The 16,207-nt window shown below is 48.9% G+C and overlaps 5 protein-coding genes across 5 annotated transcripts; 3 read left to right on the top strand and 2 right to left on the bottom strand.

Annotated features, from left to right (window-relative positions):
- Nucleotides 1-326: 326 nt before the first annotated feature.
- J7T55_000385 (uncharacterized protein) lies at nt 327-1,412 on the top strand (the record flags this gene model as incomplete). Its single annotated transcript, XM_053132499.1, has 1 exon — nt 327-1,412. The coding sequence occupies one exon, from the start codon at nt 327-329 to the stop codon at nt 1,410-1,412; it is 1,086 nt and encodes a 361-aa protein (XP_052989623.1).
- Nucleotides 1,413-4,375: 2,963 nt separating this feature from the next.
- On the top strand, nt 4,376-4,681 carry J7T55_000384 (uncharacterized protein; the record flags this gene model as incomplete). Its single annotated transcript, XM_053132498.1, has 2 exons — nt 4,376-4,439; nt 4,500-4,681. 2 exons carry the CDS (start codon nt 4,376-4,378, stop codon nt 4,679-4,681), a joined length of 246 nt encoding a protein of 81 aa, XP_052989622.1.
- A 654-nt stretch (nt 4,682-5,335) lies between these two features.
- Nucleotides 5,336-6,859, bottom strand: J7T55_000383 (chloramphenicol resistance protein; the record flags this gene model as incomplete). The annotated part of the gene is made up of 5 exons (XM_053132496.1): nt 5,336-5,356; nt 5,472-5,534; nt 5,599-5,821; nt 5,874-6,314; nt 6,366-6,859. 5 exons carry the CDS (start codon nt 6,857-6,859, stop codon nt 5,336-5,338), a joined length of 1,242 nt encoding a protein of 413 aa, XP_052989621.1.
- Nucleotides 6,860-6,901: 42 nt separating this feature from the next.
- On the bottom strand, nt 6,902-8,890 carry J7T55_000382 (uncharacterized protein; the record flags this gene model as incomplete). The annotated part of the gene is made up of 6 exons (XM_053132495.1): nt 6,902-7,182; nt 7,548-7,681; nt 7,741-8,190; nt 8,268-8,581; nt 8,634-8,665; nt 8,800-8,890. The coding sequence occupies 6 exons, from the start codon at nt 8,888-8,890 to the stop codon at nt 6,902-6,904; spliced, it is 1,302 nt and encodes a 433-aa protein (XP_052989620.1).
- Nucleotides 8,891-9,751: 861 nt separating this feature from the next.
- Nucleotides 9,752-14,918, top strand: J7T55_000381 (WD40 repeat-like protein; the record flags this gene model as incomplete). The annotated part of the gene is made up of 6 exons (XM_053132494.1): nt 9,752-9,754; nt 9,816-10,292; nt 10,395-10,445; nt 10,513-10,800; nt 10,871-11,036; nt 11,083-14,918. The coding sequence occupies 6 exons, from the start codon at nt 9,752-9,754 to the stop codon at nt 14,916-14,918; spliced, it is 4,821 nt and encodes a 1,606-aa protein (XP_052989619.1).
- Nucleotides 14,919-16,207: the final 1,289 nt, after the last annotated feature.

Genomic DNA, 16,207 nt, shown 5'->3' with positions numbered 1-16,207 from the left:
TTGAATCTCCGCCGACACCAAGAGATCTGCGAATCTCAAAAATAGCGAGTTCAACTATAGAGGATACACATCAAGCCACAGCACTGGCCACAACAGCTGTGCCAGACTCAGGCACAACGCCATGTTTGCAGGAAATACTAGTACAGCTTAATGATTTTTGGAGGATTGGAGAACTCATCCCGAGACACAAAGAGAAGCATGCAACCGTCTACCTCGTACTTGATGTGGAAACTGGTCTACCAGCAAAAAATCTCGAGGCACACGTCTTTGTTTTGGATCATAAGCAACCAAAGCTTCGCAAGCATCGACTGCGCTGCATTAAGAGGATGGAGCACCGTACAAAATTGGAGTTCAGGGTCCAAGAAACTGTCATCATTGTCATCTCCACGTTGCAAGCCATCGAGAATAGAGCTCCAGACCAGGATGGCCCTGTCTCCTCTTCACCCAATACCAACGGGCCACAAGATCCAAACGATGGTTCCACATCCATGACCGACTATGGAAGAAGCACGCTCTATCAGCGGGAGTCGGTGCGAACACGGCAAAAAGAGAGACGGCAAGCCAAACGATCTGGAAAAAGGGTACAGAAGCACTTCAATACTGCCGACGGAGAACAAGTGAGGACGCCAGCGACAGGCCGGGCCGCTCTAGATGATGCGCAGACAGATTTCACAGGATTCCTGATTTTAATCTGGATATTCTATGACGAAACAGGCACCACGAGAAGAGAAATTCCACACCAGCGCTCTGAGTTCGTCAAGACCATGGACAGCAACTCCCTTCAAGAAACCTTGGAAAATTACTTGAACCAAACCACTGCCAAGCTGAAATCGCCTGCAGACATGGAATCATATTTGAAAGCCAAATGCCGAGAAATTGTTTTACTGCGGCGACAAATAGCTAGGGTCTCGAGCGCTGATAAATATCACCATGACAAGTTGGGGAGACTATACCAAGAACAAGCCCAACACGACAAACTTTCGGAAAAATGGCGACAGATCGAGAATGGACCGAAAGCAAAGGCTATATTCCAATTAAAAGTCGTGCTTCATGCCAAATCAGTCCTGCCGCAAATTCTGGCTTCACAGAAATCTCATTTCAGATCAATCGAACAGAGATGTGCTCGCACAGTTGAGAGACTGACCTCGATGGAGATTATTGAGCAGCGTAAAAATCTCGTGTACAATGTGGCTCAGTATGAAGCATGGACAAGCACCGTCTTCCTTCTATCTCACGCCCGTGAGGACCTCTTGAGGCAGTTGGAAGAAGCTAAGAGCGAATTGGCGGCCTTCGACCGTGGTCTTCCCGAGCAAAGTACATTAAAGTCCGATGGCTCTACGGCGCGGAAAGAGATTAGATTTAGCCCCTCCCTGGCGAACAAGGTTATCACGGACCCCTCGGCTAGGTCTTAATTCTCCCCAGAGCTTGCAGCTTGCAGAGGTTCATAGAATCTCCATTTTCTACCTAGTGAAACCGGCTATTCCAATAGAAAAAAATTGCAAAGTCGAACACAAGCCTATTCCTGGCTGATACTTTTGCCCCGTATAGTCAAGTCACTCTTGCTGATATTGTCCCCTGACCTCACTCCATCCCCGAAGAACATAATATTTTCCCCTTTCTTTATACTGCCTTTTTCCACTTTTTCTTCTTTGAAGAATCCAATTCGTATTCCAAATGGGCAACCACAGGAATAGAATGGGTGTGGTGGAGGCCTTGCTCTGCCACTCCTTCAGAGGACGTGGGAGCGCTCTGGTGAGAAAATAGCAAAACGATGGGAGCGGACGGAAGAAAAAGAAGTCTTCTGGGCTCTGCCCAGAGCACAAATGATACGATAATATGCAACAGATACGTGAAAATAAAAGAATGTGGGTCGATTGATTATCTGCGGTAAAGACTGTGTTTTGAACGCAAGGCCTCTTTTAAGGACTTCTGATCACGGTAGCCCCTGATTCCCGAAAATCAAACCAACCCTCCACCCTGCAGCCGTATTGACATAAGACATGGCGGCGAAAAGATAGGGCAAGTCGGCCCGCGACACTTGTCTGGGAGACTTGGGAAACGCCAGGGGCCGCAGGAGGGCTAGGGTAAGTTAATTTCTACATATACTCGAATCAGCAGCACCTGAAACGCCTCAAAAAACACGTGTGAGGATCACTCATCAAGGGACGCGAATCTGTCTCTTCCCGTCAAGGTAAAAATGGATCACAAGTGGATATACTGTCTCTCCATAAGGCATGGGAGCAACGCAAAAACTCGGCAGAACTAGAGAGATGCTGGACACTGGAAGACCTAGACATTTCTCTTAGAGTCCTGACCCACTGGAGCCTCAGGAGGCCCCTAGTGATATTCCGCTGTCCGTCTGTCGTTGTGCTTATTTATTTATCTTTTTTTTTTGTTTTGTGTGGTCTGCCTGACTTTCCTGGCCGGGACTGTGGACACTCCTTCTCGATATGGCGTAGATGATCTGCGAGACCATGTGGTCTCTTGCTATCAATTGTATTTCCGCATCCACAAATATAGGGGCCGCCCCCTCTGCATCGACGACCGCTGATGTGGCTGCGGTGCTTATCAAGGCGAGCACGACGACTGCAAGAGCAGGTGTATCTGAAGTCCATGTGTTGGTCGTTCAAGTGCCTTTTCAAGTCCTTCTTGGATCGGAAGTCTTTGCCGCAATTGGACTCGACACACGGCCAGCGCGGCGGACGCGTGGCACTGTGGTTTCCTGTGAGATGATTTTCTGCGACGTGCTTCAAAGCCGATGCAACTTCGTTGAAATTGGTTCGACATTGGCCACAATGAAGAAAGCGCTGTTCAATTGAAGGCGAAGGTGAAGCTGAAGAAAAGGTGCTTGGACTCGACGACTGTGCTGCGGGTTGTCGACCTGGCCATGACGGCTCTGAGCCGGGTAATCGCGGTGGGGATCGAGGAGGGAACTTGATGAATTCAAAGATGGTAGACGATGAATGTGAGCCAAAAGTAGTGTTTAAGGGACATGGGGATGAGTTTGATCCATCTAGAGAAGATACAGTACTGAAGTCGCAATCGTCTCTGGCTGGCGTCTGGAAAGGTTGGCCGGACCGTTGGTCCGGTGCCTTCCCTTCGCACAAGAAAGAGGACTGTTCGGACGTTCCATACGCATCATCTAAAGTGGCTGCGTTGTTGTATATCTCGCACTGACGGTGCCATTCCAGCTCTTGACAGAAAAAAGACTGATCCTGTTCTATGTGGTGATCATGTTGGCTGTTCGAAATGTCTGGTGCGCCGAGACACTGCTCGGCGCCAGACTAATGGATACCGGCGGAGTTGCAAAAGGGAGTCAGGGGCGGATCGGCCCCAAGACCTTGTGGTTTGCCAGTCGCAGTCTAGAGGTTCGTTTTTTAGGCCATCGGATGCCCCGCTTTCCGTGTGGGGAATCAATAGTAATGATCACGATGATCTCAAAAGACTGAGTGCGAGCGATCGCTGGGGTACCCGTGATGCCCTGTCTGGCTGGCTTCACGGGTAAGTCTGAACTTGATTATCGAGACGAAGACGGGCTCTGAAGTTGGGTTCCGCACTCCTCTTCTTTTAACCGCGTGGCCGATGCTTACGTATTACAGATTTCTACTCCACCCTGCAGGCCCAGACGGCCAGACTGCAAGACCACCTACCTGTATGGGTGGCGTCCGTAGCAAGGGGCTCTCTCTCATTTGTCGCTGAGGGAGGGCCCTTTTTCTTATTCGCCCACGCATTTCTTATCACGCAGGGCCAATGAGCTGATCGGCACTAAACCCAGTCCGCACGTATTCAATCCAAACTGCCCTTGGAGGGCCTTTTAAGTGATTGGCCAGGTACTGATCTTACATTGGATCTTAACGTTCCCACACCATCATACAATAATCACTATGCCATGAAGCCACACTGCGGCGAAGAAAATTGGCCCTCCAATCACTAAAAGCGGTGTTGGAGGCGCATGCACAGTGGCCATTTCCAATAAGCATGAACGTGTAGGTGCATCACACGACTCTAGACTTGTATCTGCCCGGCTAATGTTTTCCAAAGAGTTTGCCCATCGTCAACGAGTCTGGCCAGTCCAAATATTGGCCCTGGAAGACCTGCAGACAGCTCCTGTTGCATGGCAGGTGTGGTCCTCTTCGAATCGTGGCAGTAAAGGTGACATTTCGGAAGTACAATCCGTCAAGCCAATTCATCTCGCAAGGCGGATTTATAAGAAGTCCATCTCATCGTCTTTAAGGTTGGATGCCCTCTCCCAAACCTTGGACGTAACAACTTCTTAGTGAGTCCGCGGAAGAAGTGAAATTCCTCTTCATTCTATCTATGCATCGGTATTAGTGTCAGAACTCATTACAGACTTCACACTGGAATATCATTCAACATGGAACGATCCCACACAACCGCCACGAAATCTCACACGACGCAATCAGGCAAAGGAACATCCGGTACGGGAAGTACGCATCCCTATACGCCTCAGAGTTCAGGGCACTAACCCGGAGACAAAGTTGATCATGGCGTCATGATGTCCCGCTGGCTCGCTCAAGGCAGCAAAGATGAGCCTTGGACAGACTTTTGCATCACAAATACAGAGGCTCAGTCTCACGAGTTCATCGGAAACATTACGGGTAACAGAGATGAGGATGGCTGGAGCATGAAGGCGGAACAAGGGTCAGCGCAGCACAAGTAGCAGATTAATAATGGTAGAAGCTAACAGTCGAGATTGATCCGGATATCTTGTCGAGTAAAACAATCACGGGGAATACGTGTCGTTAGTACATTTAATGGCTCCTATTCTTCCTGAAGATGTAATTCAAATGAATTTCCTTGCTAATTTATTAAAATTAATTCTTTAATACATATGTGTAACAGGCCATTAACAATGTGGTTCTTGTGAGAGTTTTATATGAATGCAAATAACCAATGCTATGGAAGCCGAAATTGATGTCTAACTTCAACCTGATCCTATTACCACCTATCGTACCATTGTCTTGCTGGAACGATGAACGGAGGCATGAGTGAGATGTAGTACGAATATGCCCAGCCGGTACGCATTCCTCGCTAATATAATAGATGTTGTTTCTGTACGTTCTGAGGTGTCAAGCCTTTTTGATAATTCCTGCTTGAGGTAGCATTTCTGTATCTTGTGACTTCTTTCTCTTGTTTACTTTCACAATCCTCTCTTGTCGCCATTCCATGCCAAATTTGAGATTAAATAAAAGTAAAGGGTATGCTGTAGCGCAGAGTCCTGCAAGTAAAGTGAATGTCCATCCCGTTTCAAGGCGGTCTAATAGCACTTGAATGATGGAAACGCCAACTGCAGCGAATGTGCCTCGTATGATATTTATGGTGGCACTCGCCGTAGCTGGGTTGTCAGGATGAATGTCGATAACCAAGGTGCGCAGGATCTATTTAAGGTGCGATGAGCAATATAGGTCTTGTGACATATAATGTTGCAGAGTGAGAAATGAATGACTCACATTGAACGTACCGGTGACACCTATTCCACTCAGGAACTGAAGCACCAAAGGAACAGCCATATTCTAGATTTCGAGTCAGTCTTGTCGCCTTTCCCCATATTGAGCGTCGCGAGGTGTGGTTTCTCACTGTTTTAGCTTGGATGGACCAACCATAGCCCACAGTGCACATGATCAGGAGCCCCATGAAGTACCAAATACTCCTCAACCTTGCCTTCTCGATGGGGAAGCTGCTGAGGTCATCCCCTTTCTTCTTGTTTATGGTGAAACCGACCGCTGCAGCAGTGATGCGGTAGTCTCGGTCAATGACCATGCCTGACTTGTCAATAGAGGAGCAAAGATTGCTGAGCCATCTTCGATGACGCACCAGTCAAGAAAGTCCCTGCAGTACACGCAATTCCATACGGTAGATAGCAAAGTCCAGCTTGAAGAGCATTGAGACCGTAAGTGGTCATAAATAATGATGAAAGCGAGGATTGAGAGCATTGGTAGTTCATGTAAAAGACACCATTTGCATACATCAGCAGTGCCACATCCTTCTTAAACAGTATTTTAAGGGCGATCAGTGGATTTGGTATTCGTAATTTCGGCTTCTGACCAGCGGTTGTCGTGATTTCACTCGTCTGGTATTGTGGCAGAATGCAAGAAAGCAAGCTGCGGTTGATTCCACTTGCAGGCAGAGAACCGTTTCCGACCATAGCGCGGCCAGTCTCTGGGAAGGATATGGCCATGAGAACAAGGTTGAGTCCCGAGAGAATCGCGAGGAAGCGGAATATCCATTGCCACCCTGCTTTCTCTACTAAGACACCCCCAAGCACAGGCCCAATGCTTGGGGCTGCATTCGGTCTACGATATCTTTTAGAGACCATGGAAACCAAAGGGATGTTATTTGCTTACCCAGTCATCGCTGCTCCCATATATTTGCCTCTCTCATGTGGCGCAGCTATGTCGTGTATGACACTAAGACATAAGGCTATTGTCCCAGAAGCACCCATGCTTTGTATCATTCGCAATACGAGCAGTCCTACATAGGTCTTCTGTATGCTCAGTCCCAGATTTGCACCAAAATAGACCGAAAGAACCAGCAAGTAAACAGGTCGCCGTCCAACCATATCCGCCAGGTCACCCGTAATAGACGGTGTGATACACTGGCATATTAAGTAGGCCGTGATAGTCAGGTTCACGAGCTCAAGTGAAACGTGGAGGTCTTGTGAGATGTGTGTGATAGCTGGAAAATAGATGTTTGCACTGAGTGGTGAGAAAAAGCCCGACAAGCCTACGAGGAAAGCAATCCAAGCTTTTGATGATTTTGAGAAGACTGAGTATACCTCCTCACTTGATGGTTCCGGGGTAGAATGATCACTGTCTGCGTTTGATGTTTCGGTGGCCATGTTCAAGTAGCAGATAAATAAGTGCTCAAAAAGCTTTTGTGTTTAGGAATTTGGCTGAAGGCTCAGAATGTAGTCCGCTTTTGCCAATAAATTGTCGGGCAGGAACTCATTCTCAGGAGGGGACATCTCGAGGAGCCTCCTCGTGCAGTGGTCACGCCTTATCTTCCCGGCCTCCTGCAAGCCCATCATCACGCATGGCAGGGGTCCCAACGAAATGTCCCTTCTTACTGGTCTAACCCAGAGGTCGGGACCGAGGTCCGGGTCAAAAATGCACAACCCCCTCAGCTGCAGAATGTGGTTAGCCGGCATTGCACTCCGCTGTCCTGAGTGACATGCACAAAGACATCCTCAGCAAGTCGACAGAAGGGTCCTCTTGGGTACTTCCAACCGAAAATATTCTCATTCGTTTATATCTACGCCCATTGCGAACCCAGGTGCGCTGCAGCCAGGCTAAAGTGGACGCATTACATGATTTGATAGCACCGGTGTTCCTCGATAAATTCTGGCCCTAAGGGACTATCTGAAAATTGAAATCCACATAGTTTGAATAGAAAACAAGTATAGAGGCATTCTTTCATGACTCGCTTTTGTGTGTGAGCTCCAGAAGACCTAAAATAAAGCTCAAAGATATTTTATTCGTAGTTCACCATAAGTCTTGAATAAGTCTCTCGTGCTGGGTCAATCTAACCAGCCCCAATTGTGTGGGTCTGAGGTTCGATTTGCTGGGGCTTAGCTATGCTGTCACCTTCCGAAACGAATGGCGGTGCATCGTTGCTTTTTGGCGGGTATTTATTCACAAGTCTGAGTATATCGGCGAGGATCCTGTGATGGGTTAGCATGATAGATAGTCTTAATTGCAGAAGGAGAACTCAAGTACGCACTGTTCTCGAACCAATGGCAGACCTGGTCTGTGTAAGCAGTAGTCTAGATCAAACTTCAACACATAAAGTGCATTCCTGTCGTCGAATTGCTCTACAGGCTCACTGGGAGGGAAGTTGCGGAGGTATTGCTTGAAATAGAGCTTCCCAAATCTGACCATTTCCCGCCTCCAAATTCCAAGTTCGTACTCGTTGTGTGCGTAGAATGCAGCTGCGTCGAACACCATTGGTTCACCGGTCTCAAGGTTGGTGGTGGTATTTCCCTCCCATAGATCACCATGTACAAGGCATGGCTTAATGGTTCTTCCTCCTTCAGTGAGCGGATTTAAGATCTGTGGGATTACATCTTTGACGAGGCGAGCAAAAGCCTCTTCATATTCTGGCCATCGGCCATTGGATATGAGATCCTTCTCGAAGCCCTGTATCTTGATCAGATTCGAAGTCTGACAGACTCTTGCAAGCAATGAAAGACCAAAACCGTGATAACTGGGAAGGGGGCGCTGACATAGCTGATAAGTCTGGTGAAATACCGTGTCCAGTCCTCCTCCCACTCTATCGGCTGCGGCGTCTTTCCTTTGCAGTTCTTGATATGGAAGCCGAACTTCCCAGTGGGAGAGACACTCTGACGATGAAGCTGTGCAATGCGTGCACAGAATTTTGTTGGGTCAGGCAAGCTCGTGGACATGTCGACAAAGTCACAGAGGAAGAAGTAAGTGTCGATGGTTGAATTCCTGAATTTCCCCCAAGCCACGGGTCTCGGTGTAAGTGTTGGAATGAGCTTGTAGATTTCCGAGATAGAATGGAATTCCCCTTCCGTCATTGATGCACCCGCTTCCGTAGCGCACTATCAGGACTGGTTAGCAATGCAATGTCAAGTTTGTGGGTGAGCCTCCAACCTTGAGGAAGTAGTCCTTCTTCTCCCCGTTAACTATAGTCGCCACTCGAGCAGTCCGTGTCCAGAGTGAGGTTCCATAGCTACTTGCTTGAAGGATTTGAGTACCCTTCGGAAATTCTGAAATATTTTAGTTTCATCAGTGGGATCATTTAGCTGGAGTTGTTTACTTTCGATCACTGCAGGGTCCAGTTGGAAATTCCCTCCAATATCCGGGATCACGTCCTTCACACTGCTTAGTGTCTCCTTGGTGTTGTTCATTATGGTCCGATTCGAGAGCGCCAAACCCGCAAGTAGCAGGGCTTTAAATTCGGAGAGTCTAGGCGGTGTTTCTGGGGCAAATCGATGTGCGAGCAGCTCGCGAATTTCTATCAGTCGTCGCCTCGCTGGCTCCGAAGAGATTCCTTTCCCCACCTGCGTGGCAGATTCGGGGCACGGGGGCGCACGTGCAATTGGCCGCCTTCTACGTGCTGTGTTACCACAATACTCATCCTTCGGGCGGCTTATTCTATGCACAAGCACCAACAGGGCTTGTCATCCCGTCAGCGCCACGCAATTTCGTGGTTAGTATATATCCGTACTATTTCCTAGGATGTCTGTCTCAGTCCAATTATCTGCTCACCTTCTCGGAGGGAGACGCCTCTTCAAGCAGATGGCGCCAACTGCAGCCAGGCCCCTGTGTATGTGACCCTTATCTGTACCATCCTTTCTGCATGTTGGCAAACCCCGCTTCTCCGGTGATGGTGTAGGTGTGCACCTAGCAGCTTGACAAAGCACCTCCAAGGTGTCAGCATGGCAGAATCTGGGCGATAGCCTGATCAGGCTGCACCAGCTGGACGCTCTCCGGGGAAACAACGGAGGCCGCAGGGTCAGAGTCTTTCCCTTACGCATATGCCACGAAGAGCAATCTCTTCACACAAAGCGACATTCCATGGTTGAAACGACATATGCAGGGTTCTATCTTCATGTTCTTTTTGGTGGTCGAGGCCTAGAGATTCCTCAACGTCAAGTTTACGCACATTATCCAACAGACTAAGGCGATATCGACTTGCAATCTAGCTCTCACGACGGACGGTGGTCACATGGAAGACACCTTGGGCCTTCCGATGTCACTGCTTCAATATGGTAACATTCATTCCCATACCACGCCTCAGTTTCATTCGCAAGCTAAGCCACGGTGTCATAGTCCAAATGGCTGCTTCGAAAGAAGAAGACCGATTCGACTTTGTCGCCGCCTTCAACCTCCCCGCGCTCCCCGTCCCCGGGGCGATCTGAGCAGTCGCGGATCTCGACCGCTCTGTCATCCTTCAACCCTCGCGAATATGAAGTCGCGGCAAGCCATGCCGTGACTGACCCTCTCGGTCTGAACGTCATCCACACGCCCAATACTCCTCATGCAATCGATGTTGTCTTTGTTCATGGATTGGGCGGCACTAGCAGGCAGACTTGGTCGAAGAATAAGGACCCAAGTCTATTTTGGCCGAAGGAATGGCTGCCGTTTGAGCCTGATATATCTTCAGCCCGAATGTTGTCCTTCGGATATAATGCACATTTCGCGGCACCGGGCAAAAACATTCTTAATATTTCGGACTTTGCGAGAGAGCTCCTGTTTGGAATGAAGTTTGGGACGGATGAGCATTCAAAACCTCTAGACATCGGCCGAGTGAGTACATCCCAAATCTGGCTGACATTTGACCCAAGACACAAGCAATGGAAGTCCACTATACTCAAATTTGAAGCTTCTGACCTTGTTCTCCCCATAAAGGTACCCATAATATTCGTCGTACACTCAATGGGAGGGCTAGTAGTCAAGAAGGTCAGTGATCAACGACTCTGAATTCAAGACCACGCGGGTGGGCTCAACACACTCACAGTGCATCTAGGCATTCATTTTGGGACAGAACGATGCCAACTACAAGGACATTGTCCGGTCAATATCTGGAATTATCTTCCTCGCAACGCCACATCGCGGCAGCAACCTCGCCCAGGTGTTGAATAGGGTGCTCCAGGCTTCAGTCTTCAACCACACAGCAAAAGACTACATAACCGAGCTTCAGCGTAACTCCCCGACACTCCAGGAGATCAACGACCAGTTTAGAAATATTGCCACAGGCCTAAGCATCGTGTCGTTCTTTGAAACCAGGCCAACGACTGTGGGTCCAAAGAAAATGGTACTTATAAAATCCTCCTGGTCGGTGATTGGCTCTGATGAAAGTACCTGCAATAACAAGTTGTATCCAGATGATTGTGGAGAGGGACTCTGCAACCTTGGGCTACCTTGGTGAGATCACCAAACTACTTGATGCCGACCATCATGATGTTTGCAAGTACATCAGCCGACAGGACTCGAATTACAGAAGCGTGAGGGATGTGATCAGGTCTTTAGTGGACCGGTTCAAATCAACAGGTACAGCCTCAAGTCATTGTTAGTGAGCGGGCTAACCATAAAACAGTCTCGAAGCAACATGACCTCGACGAAGACAGCCAAATTATAACAGTCCAGTCACTCTTGGGCACATCCGAAGCCCCCGAGGATGACCTTGAGTACTTCATTGATCGACGATTAGAGGGATCTTGTACATGGATACTCAGTCACCATGCATTCCAAACATGCCTGGAGAACACTGCACCGTCTCCCGAAATACTGTGGTTCAGAGGCCCTCCAGGAGCTGGGAAGTCGGTCGTTTCCGCCTTCATCGTCCAACACTTACGCTTCTTGGGACTCAGATGTCAATTCTACTTTTTCAGACATGGGAATCAGGACAGAACATCCCTTAGTGGACTACTGAAATCGCTGGCATTTCAACTTGCATCTCAGGTACCAGAGTATCGTCGCCGTCTTACTAAATTGGCTGAAAACGGCTTTAATGCACAAAAGGCTGAGAGCCGGGTGTTATGGCAGAAGTTGTTTGTCCAGTCACTCTTCGCAGTTAATATTTCGGCGCCACTCTACTGGGTGATTGATGGTCTAGACGAAGCTGACTCACCGCAAACTCTTCTGAACCTTCTGTCAGGGCTTTCGAACGCCGACCTTCCCCTGCGGCTAATTTTCATAAGTCGAGAGACTCAGTTTCTTTCCACAGCGTTTCATCGCCTCGCAACGACCGTAACCACTCGAAAGACCCCTTTCGACGATTCAGGGCAAGATGTCCGGCTTTACGTCGAGAAAGAGATTGAGTTCATCCACGCTACGCCTGAACTCAAGACCCATATCTTCAACACAATAATGAGAATGGCGGACGGGAATTTCCTCTGGGTGCATCTCGTCCTAAAGGAGATCATGATGTGCATTTCGGAGGCCGACATCGAAAAGGCTTTGAAGGAGCTACCACCAGAACTGGAGCCGCTATATGCTCGAATGGGAGCAAATGTCGCCAGTCAGATTCGGCCTGTCGACTTGGACCTGGCGAAAACAATTCTGGCTTGGGCACTGTGCTCACGTCGACCTCTAACGCTTCAAGAGTTATCACAAGGTTTGCAACCAGAGTATCGACCCATTGATCTCTCACACACCGTCAAGCAAGTCTGTGGAGAGTTTGTTAGCATCAGCGCTAAAGGGAACGTGACAATGATACATGAAACCGCTCGAGAATACTTGACTAAAACCGCCGATGCCCGTCTTTTCATCTCTACGCCTGAAGCACACTACGCAGCTTTCCGGAAATGCATATCAAATCTTTCGACCACGAACCCAAGGATTCGATCGGATCACACAAAGTCTCAGCCGTTCCTGCTTTACGCCGCGACTTCTTGGGCATATCACCTGGAGCTCAGCTCAGCTTACCGGGACAGAGACTCTTTAGTCCTACTGGCCATATTCCTTCAATCACCTTCAGTCCTGACATGGATTGAATGCCTGGCTGTTGCTGGTGAGCTTCGAGTGCTGGTACTTGCGTCAAAGGCGTTGACAAGATTTCTTGATAAAAAGGCCAGAGTCGACTCCGAAGAGAGTCCACTCACGCATCAACTGCAGGAGAAAGATGTCGTCAAACAATGGGCAGTAGACCTGACCAAGATCGTGGGGAAGTTTGGAACCCATCTTGCAGCGTATCCAAGATCGATCTATACCCTCATACCTTCTTTCTGTCCACGAGACTCGATCCTCCGTCATCGCTTTGCCCCAGGGAATCAGAAAACTCCAAGCTCAGGATTGGAGCTATCTGGATTTTCCAATAGGGCATGGGATGACAACATTGCCACGTTCTCTGTGCGGAACGATTCCCAGCCCATCGTCATCAAGGCGCTTGATAATTACTTCGCCATACTCGTCGCAGATGGAATGGTCATTCTATATCATGCTTTGACGTGTCAGGAGTCACGGAGATTTCGGCATGGAGAACGAGTACTGCATATGGAATTCAACGAAGCGGGTGATAAACTGGTGACGTATGGATATCGAACGACAAAAGTGTGGAATGTGGCCGCAGCTTTGGAACTGAGTTGCGTTCATAACCCTTCAGGCACCAAGGCTCTGGCTATAACGTTTACCTCCAACTCTACAGTCGTACTGGGGTGTTTCGAAGATAGAACAATTAGGCAATGGTCCTTCCTCGACACCTCAGGCACGGCGAGTCGATGGGAGGATGTGCTTGGAGATGCACATTTCGGCAGTAATCATCACAATTCGCCGAGGAGCGCTTCTTTCAACCAGCAAGGAACACAAGTCGCGCTTGCCTACAGAGGCTTCCCACTGTCCGTTTGGGCCGTCGACTTTCCAGGCTTTGTTGGGAGATGTGAAAGGCCCGGATATGCTGGTGAGCTCATCTGGACAGAGGTCGAAAAGGTCGGTTGGAATCCCACGACTGGCCACGTTGTCGGCACGTACACAGATTCACACTTCTTCAAATGGCATCCAACCGACCACGACTACCATGAACTGAGCGTTCCAGCTTTGGACATTGTGTGTAGCCGAGATGGAAACCTTCTTGTTACCACTAGTGGCGACGGCACGCTGCGTATCTGGAACTTTCATCATTTCGCCATGATATATCAGTTGTCTTGCAAGACGCCTGTGACCGACATATCTTTCGATCCCGAGGGTCGCAGATTGTACGACCTGCGGGAGTCTTACTGCAACGTTTGGGAGCCGAACTCCCTCATCAGGTACACGGAGACGGATGACAGGGCAAGCGAAACGTCCAGTGCCAAAGGTAGCTCAGGTAATATGTCGATGGCCTCAGAAGTGTCGGCGGACATGCTCGAGCCTATCACTGCCCTCGCACTGAACAGAGTTACCTCGGCATACTGTGCAGGCAATGATGGTGGCTTGTTGACCTATTCTGCTGCTGGCTCCGAGGGGGCTGTAGAGCTATCTCAGGGGTTCATGACAGTGGATCACATCGTTTGGAGTGCAGATGAGACATGTCTCGCTACAAGCGACCTCAGTGGCAAAGTGACGGTGACCGCAGTTGATGGGACTGCCGCCGTACCAAAAGCAAGGCAAATCTTCCAAACGTCAACGCATGAAGGCATCCAGCAGATACTTCTGAGCCAGTCAGCCAGTCATTTGTTGGTATGCTCACCACAGTTTGTGCAGCTGTGGTCGGTGAGCACCAAGAAATTGGTCGCAACTATTCCTCATCCAAACAAGTCTATCCGGTGGGCCGATCATACTCAAGATGATCTTCTACTCTGTTTCGGGTTCAGCGATGTACGGATATTCAGATGGACTGATCTCAAGGAAGTGAACACCCTTTACATCAACCGGAGGTTGATCGACGACCAACGGCAGACTACACGTGAAGATCGGCCGGGCGCATTTAGGTTGGATTCAACTGACTGGCCCCTTAGCCCGCACGACTTTGACAGTTCTGTTGATAAGACGTTCCTAACACCCGACGGCTCTACGGTACTGGTGCAGACCTCGCAATCATGCGATCATCACAGACGTCGCAAGCAATTCATGATCTTGAGAATGAGCGCCTTGGCCGCGGACAACCCGGCGAAGGAGATCACTGCATCTGCCCTACCAGAACACATTCGAGCCCGTATTGAGATACCACTTGGAATCTTGGGCAATAACAGTATCAAAGGGCTCTGGGGGTTTTCCGCGGGTCATCCGGAGTCTGCCGTGCTTGCATTTCTCGACAAGGACTTCTGGGTATGCACGGGATTGCTTAACGGAGATAGTGAGGCCGCTGCCAAGAGATACTTTTTCCTGCCTCGAGATTGGCTCAACATCGAGTCTTTGGAACTGGCAGCAATCACTGGGGAAGGGACTTTCATGTGCCCAAGGAATGGCGAAGTCGGCGTAGTTACAGGCGGCCTGAGGGACGAATGGATAGAGTAGCGAGCTTGGGGCAGTATTCTATCTTTTATATTACATTCAGGGGCCGTAGGCAGAGCTATGCCCTCAATCTAATCTGTGTGCCAGAGCTGTCGCAGGTACGTGTGCATTTCTGCGCCGCCTGTTGTATGACGTTGAATGCCATAAGACTTGACTGCTGTCAGTCACCGATCGACTCTATAATTTGTAGTTGCATTTATTCTTCAAAACCTTTCGCAAATTGCCTGCTTAGGTAACTTTAGACTGCCCTCGTGGAGGACAAGAAGGAGACCATGTGATTGCTGACTTGTACAATGGGCTACTTAAGTAGTCAATGCATTCGATCATGAACACTAGATGAGGCGTCCAAATGTTGGGCACCACGTGCACGCCTGAACCCCGGGTGCTGGTGATAGCTGCTATACTTTGTACGTCACTCTTCGAGCTTCCATGGCTAATTTATGTGACCTCAAGATATCAAAATGGTCGAAAGACTGTTATGACTTAATCTCTGTCGCATTTATTTCATAGCAATCTTGAACATGGCATCGTACGACTACAAGCCACTGAATCTCTTTACGAGCTCCTTCAGGGTTCTTCGTCTCTTGATGAACCCCTTGACACAAAAAAGAATTTTCTTAGTGAACTCATCATAACAAGCCTCGACCAGACGTTGTCGTATAAGGCACTCTCATACTGCTAAGGTGGAATGAATAAGCCGAAAAATATCGAGGTCAATGGGTGTGACATGTCAGTTACGGAGAGCCTAGACACAGTTTTGCGTCACCTGCGGCTCCTAGGCAGGGACCGGATTCTTTGGAAAGACGCTATCTGCATCAATCAATCAGGTCTGGAACAAGGAAGCCATAAAATGGGACAAATGAATCATATCTTATGACATGCGAACATGGCTCTCATCTGAGAGGCAGGTCATTTTGAAAACGTCAGATTGTTCTTGTAGCGAGAAGACATCGTATTGAATATGATCAGTGAAAAGCCCGGAATTGGTTGAGAGCCTCGAACCATGACAAGGCAAGGCAAGGCATCGTCCTGCAGATAGCCGAATGGGGCCACGACAGTGCCATTGTCGAGCTACTTGCCCTTCATCGAGATTCGGGGGTCACAGCCACGTTAGACTTTGGAAACACACCGCTGCATCTCGCAATGAGACGCGGCGCTAAAGACTGGGCCAAACGTTGCCGCTGCGAGATGACATCGTGTTGAATCAGGGATTCATTGCATCAAACATCATTAGAAGAAGCTCCATAGAGGGAACATACTCATTGTTGGACAGCTTGTAGATTTTGATGAAC

Source organism: Diaporthe amygdali (assembly GCF_026229845.1).
Source record: "Diaporthe amygdali strain CAA958 chromosome Unknown NODE_31_length_594919_cov_65_084759, whole genome shotgun sequence".
In the NCBI taxonomy this organism is placed as follows: Eukaryota; Fungi; Ascomycota; class Sordariomycetes; order Diaporthales; family Diaporthaceae; genus Diaporthe; species Diaporthe amygdali.
Note: the sequence above shows the minus strand (reverse complement) of the source record. Positions and strands in the feature narration are given on the sequence as shown.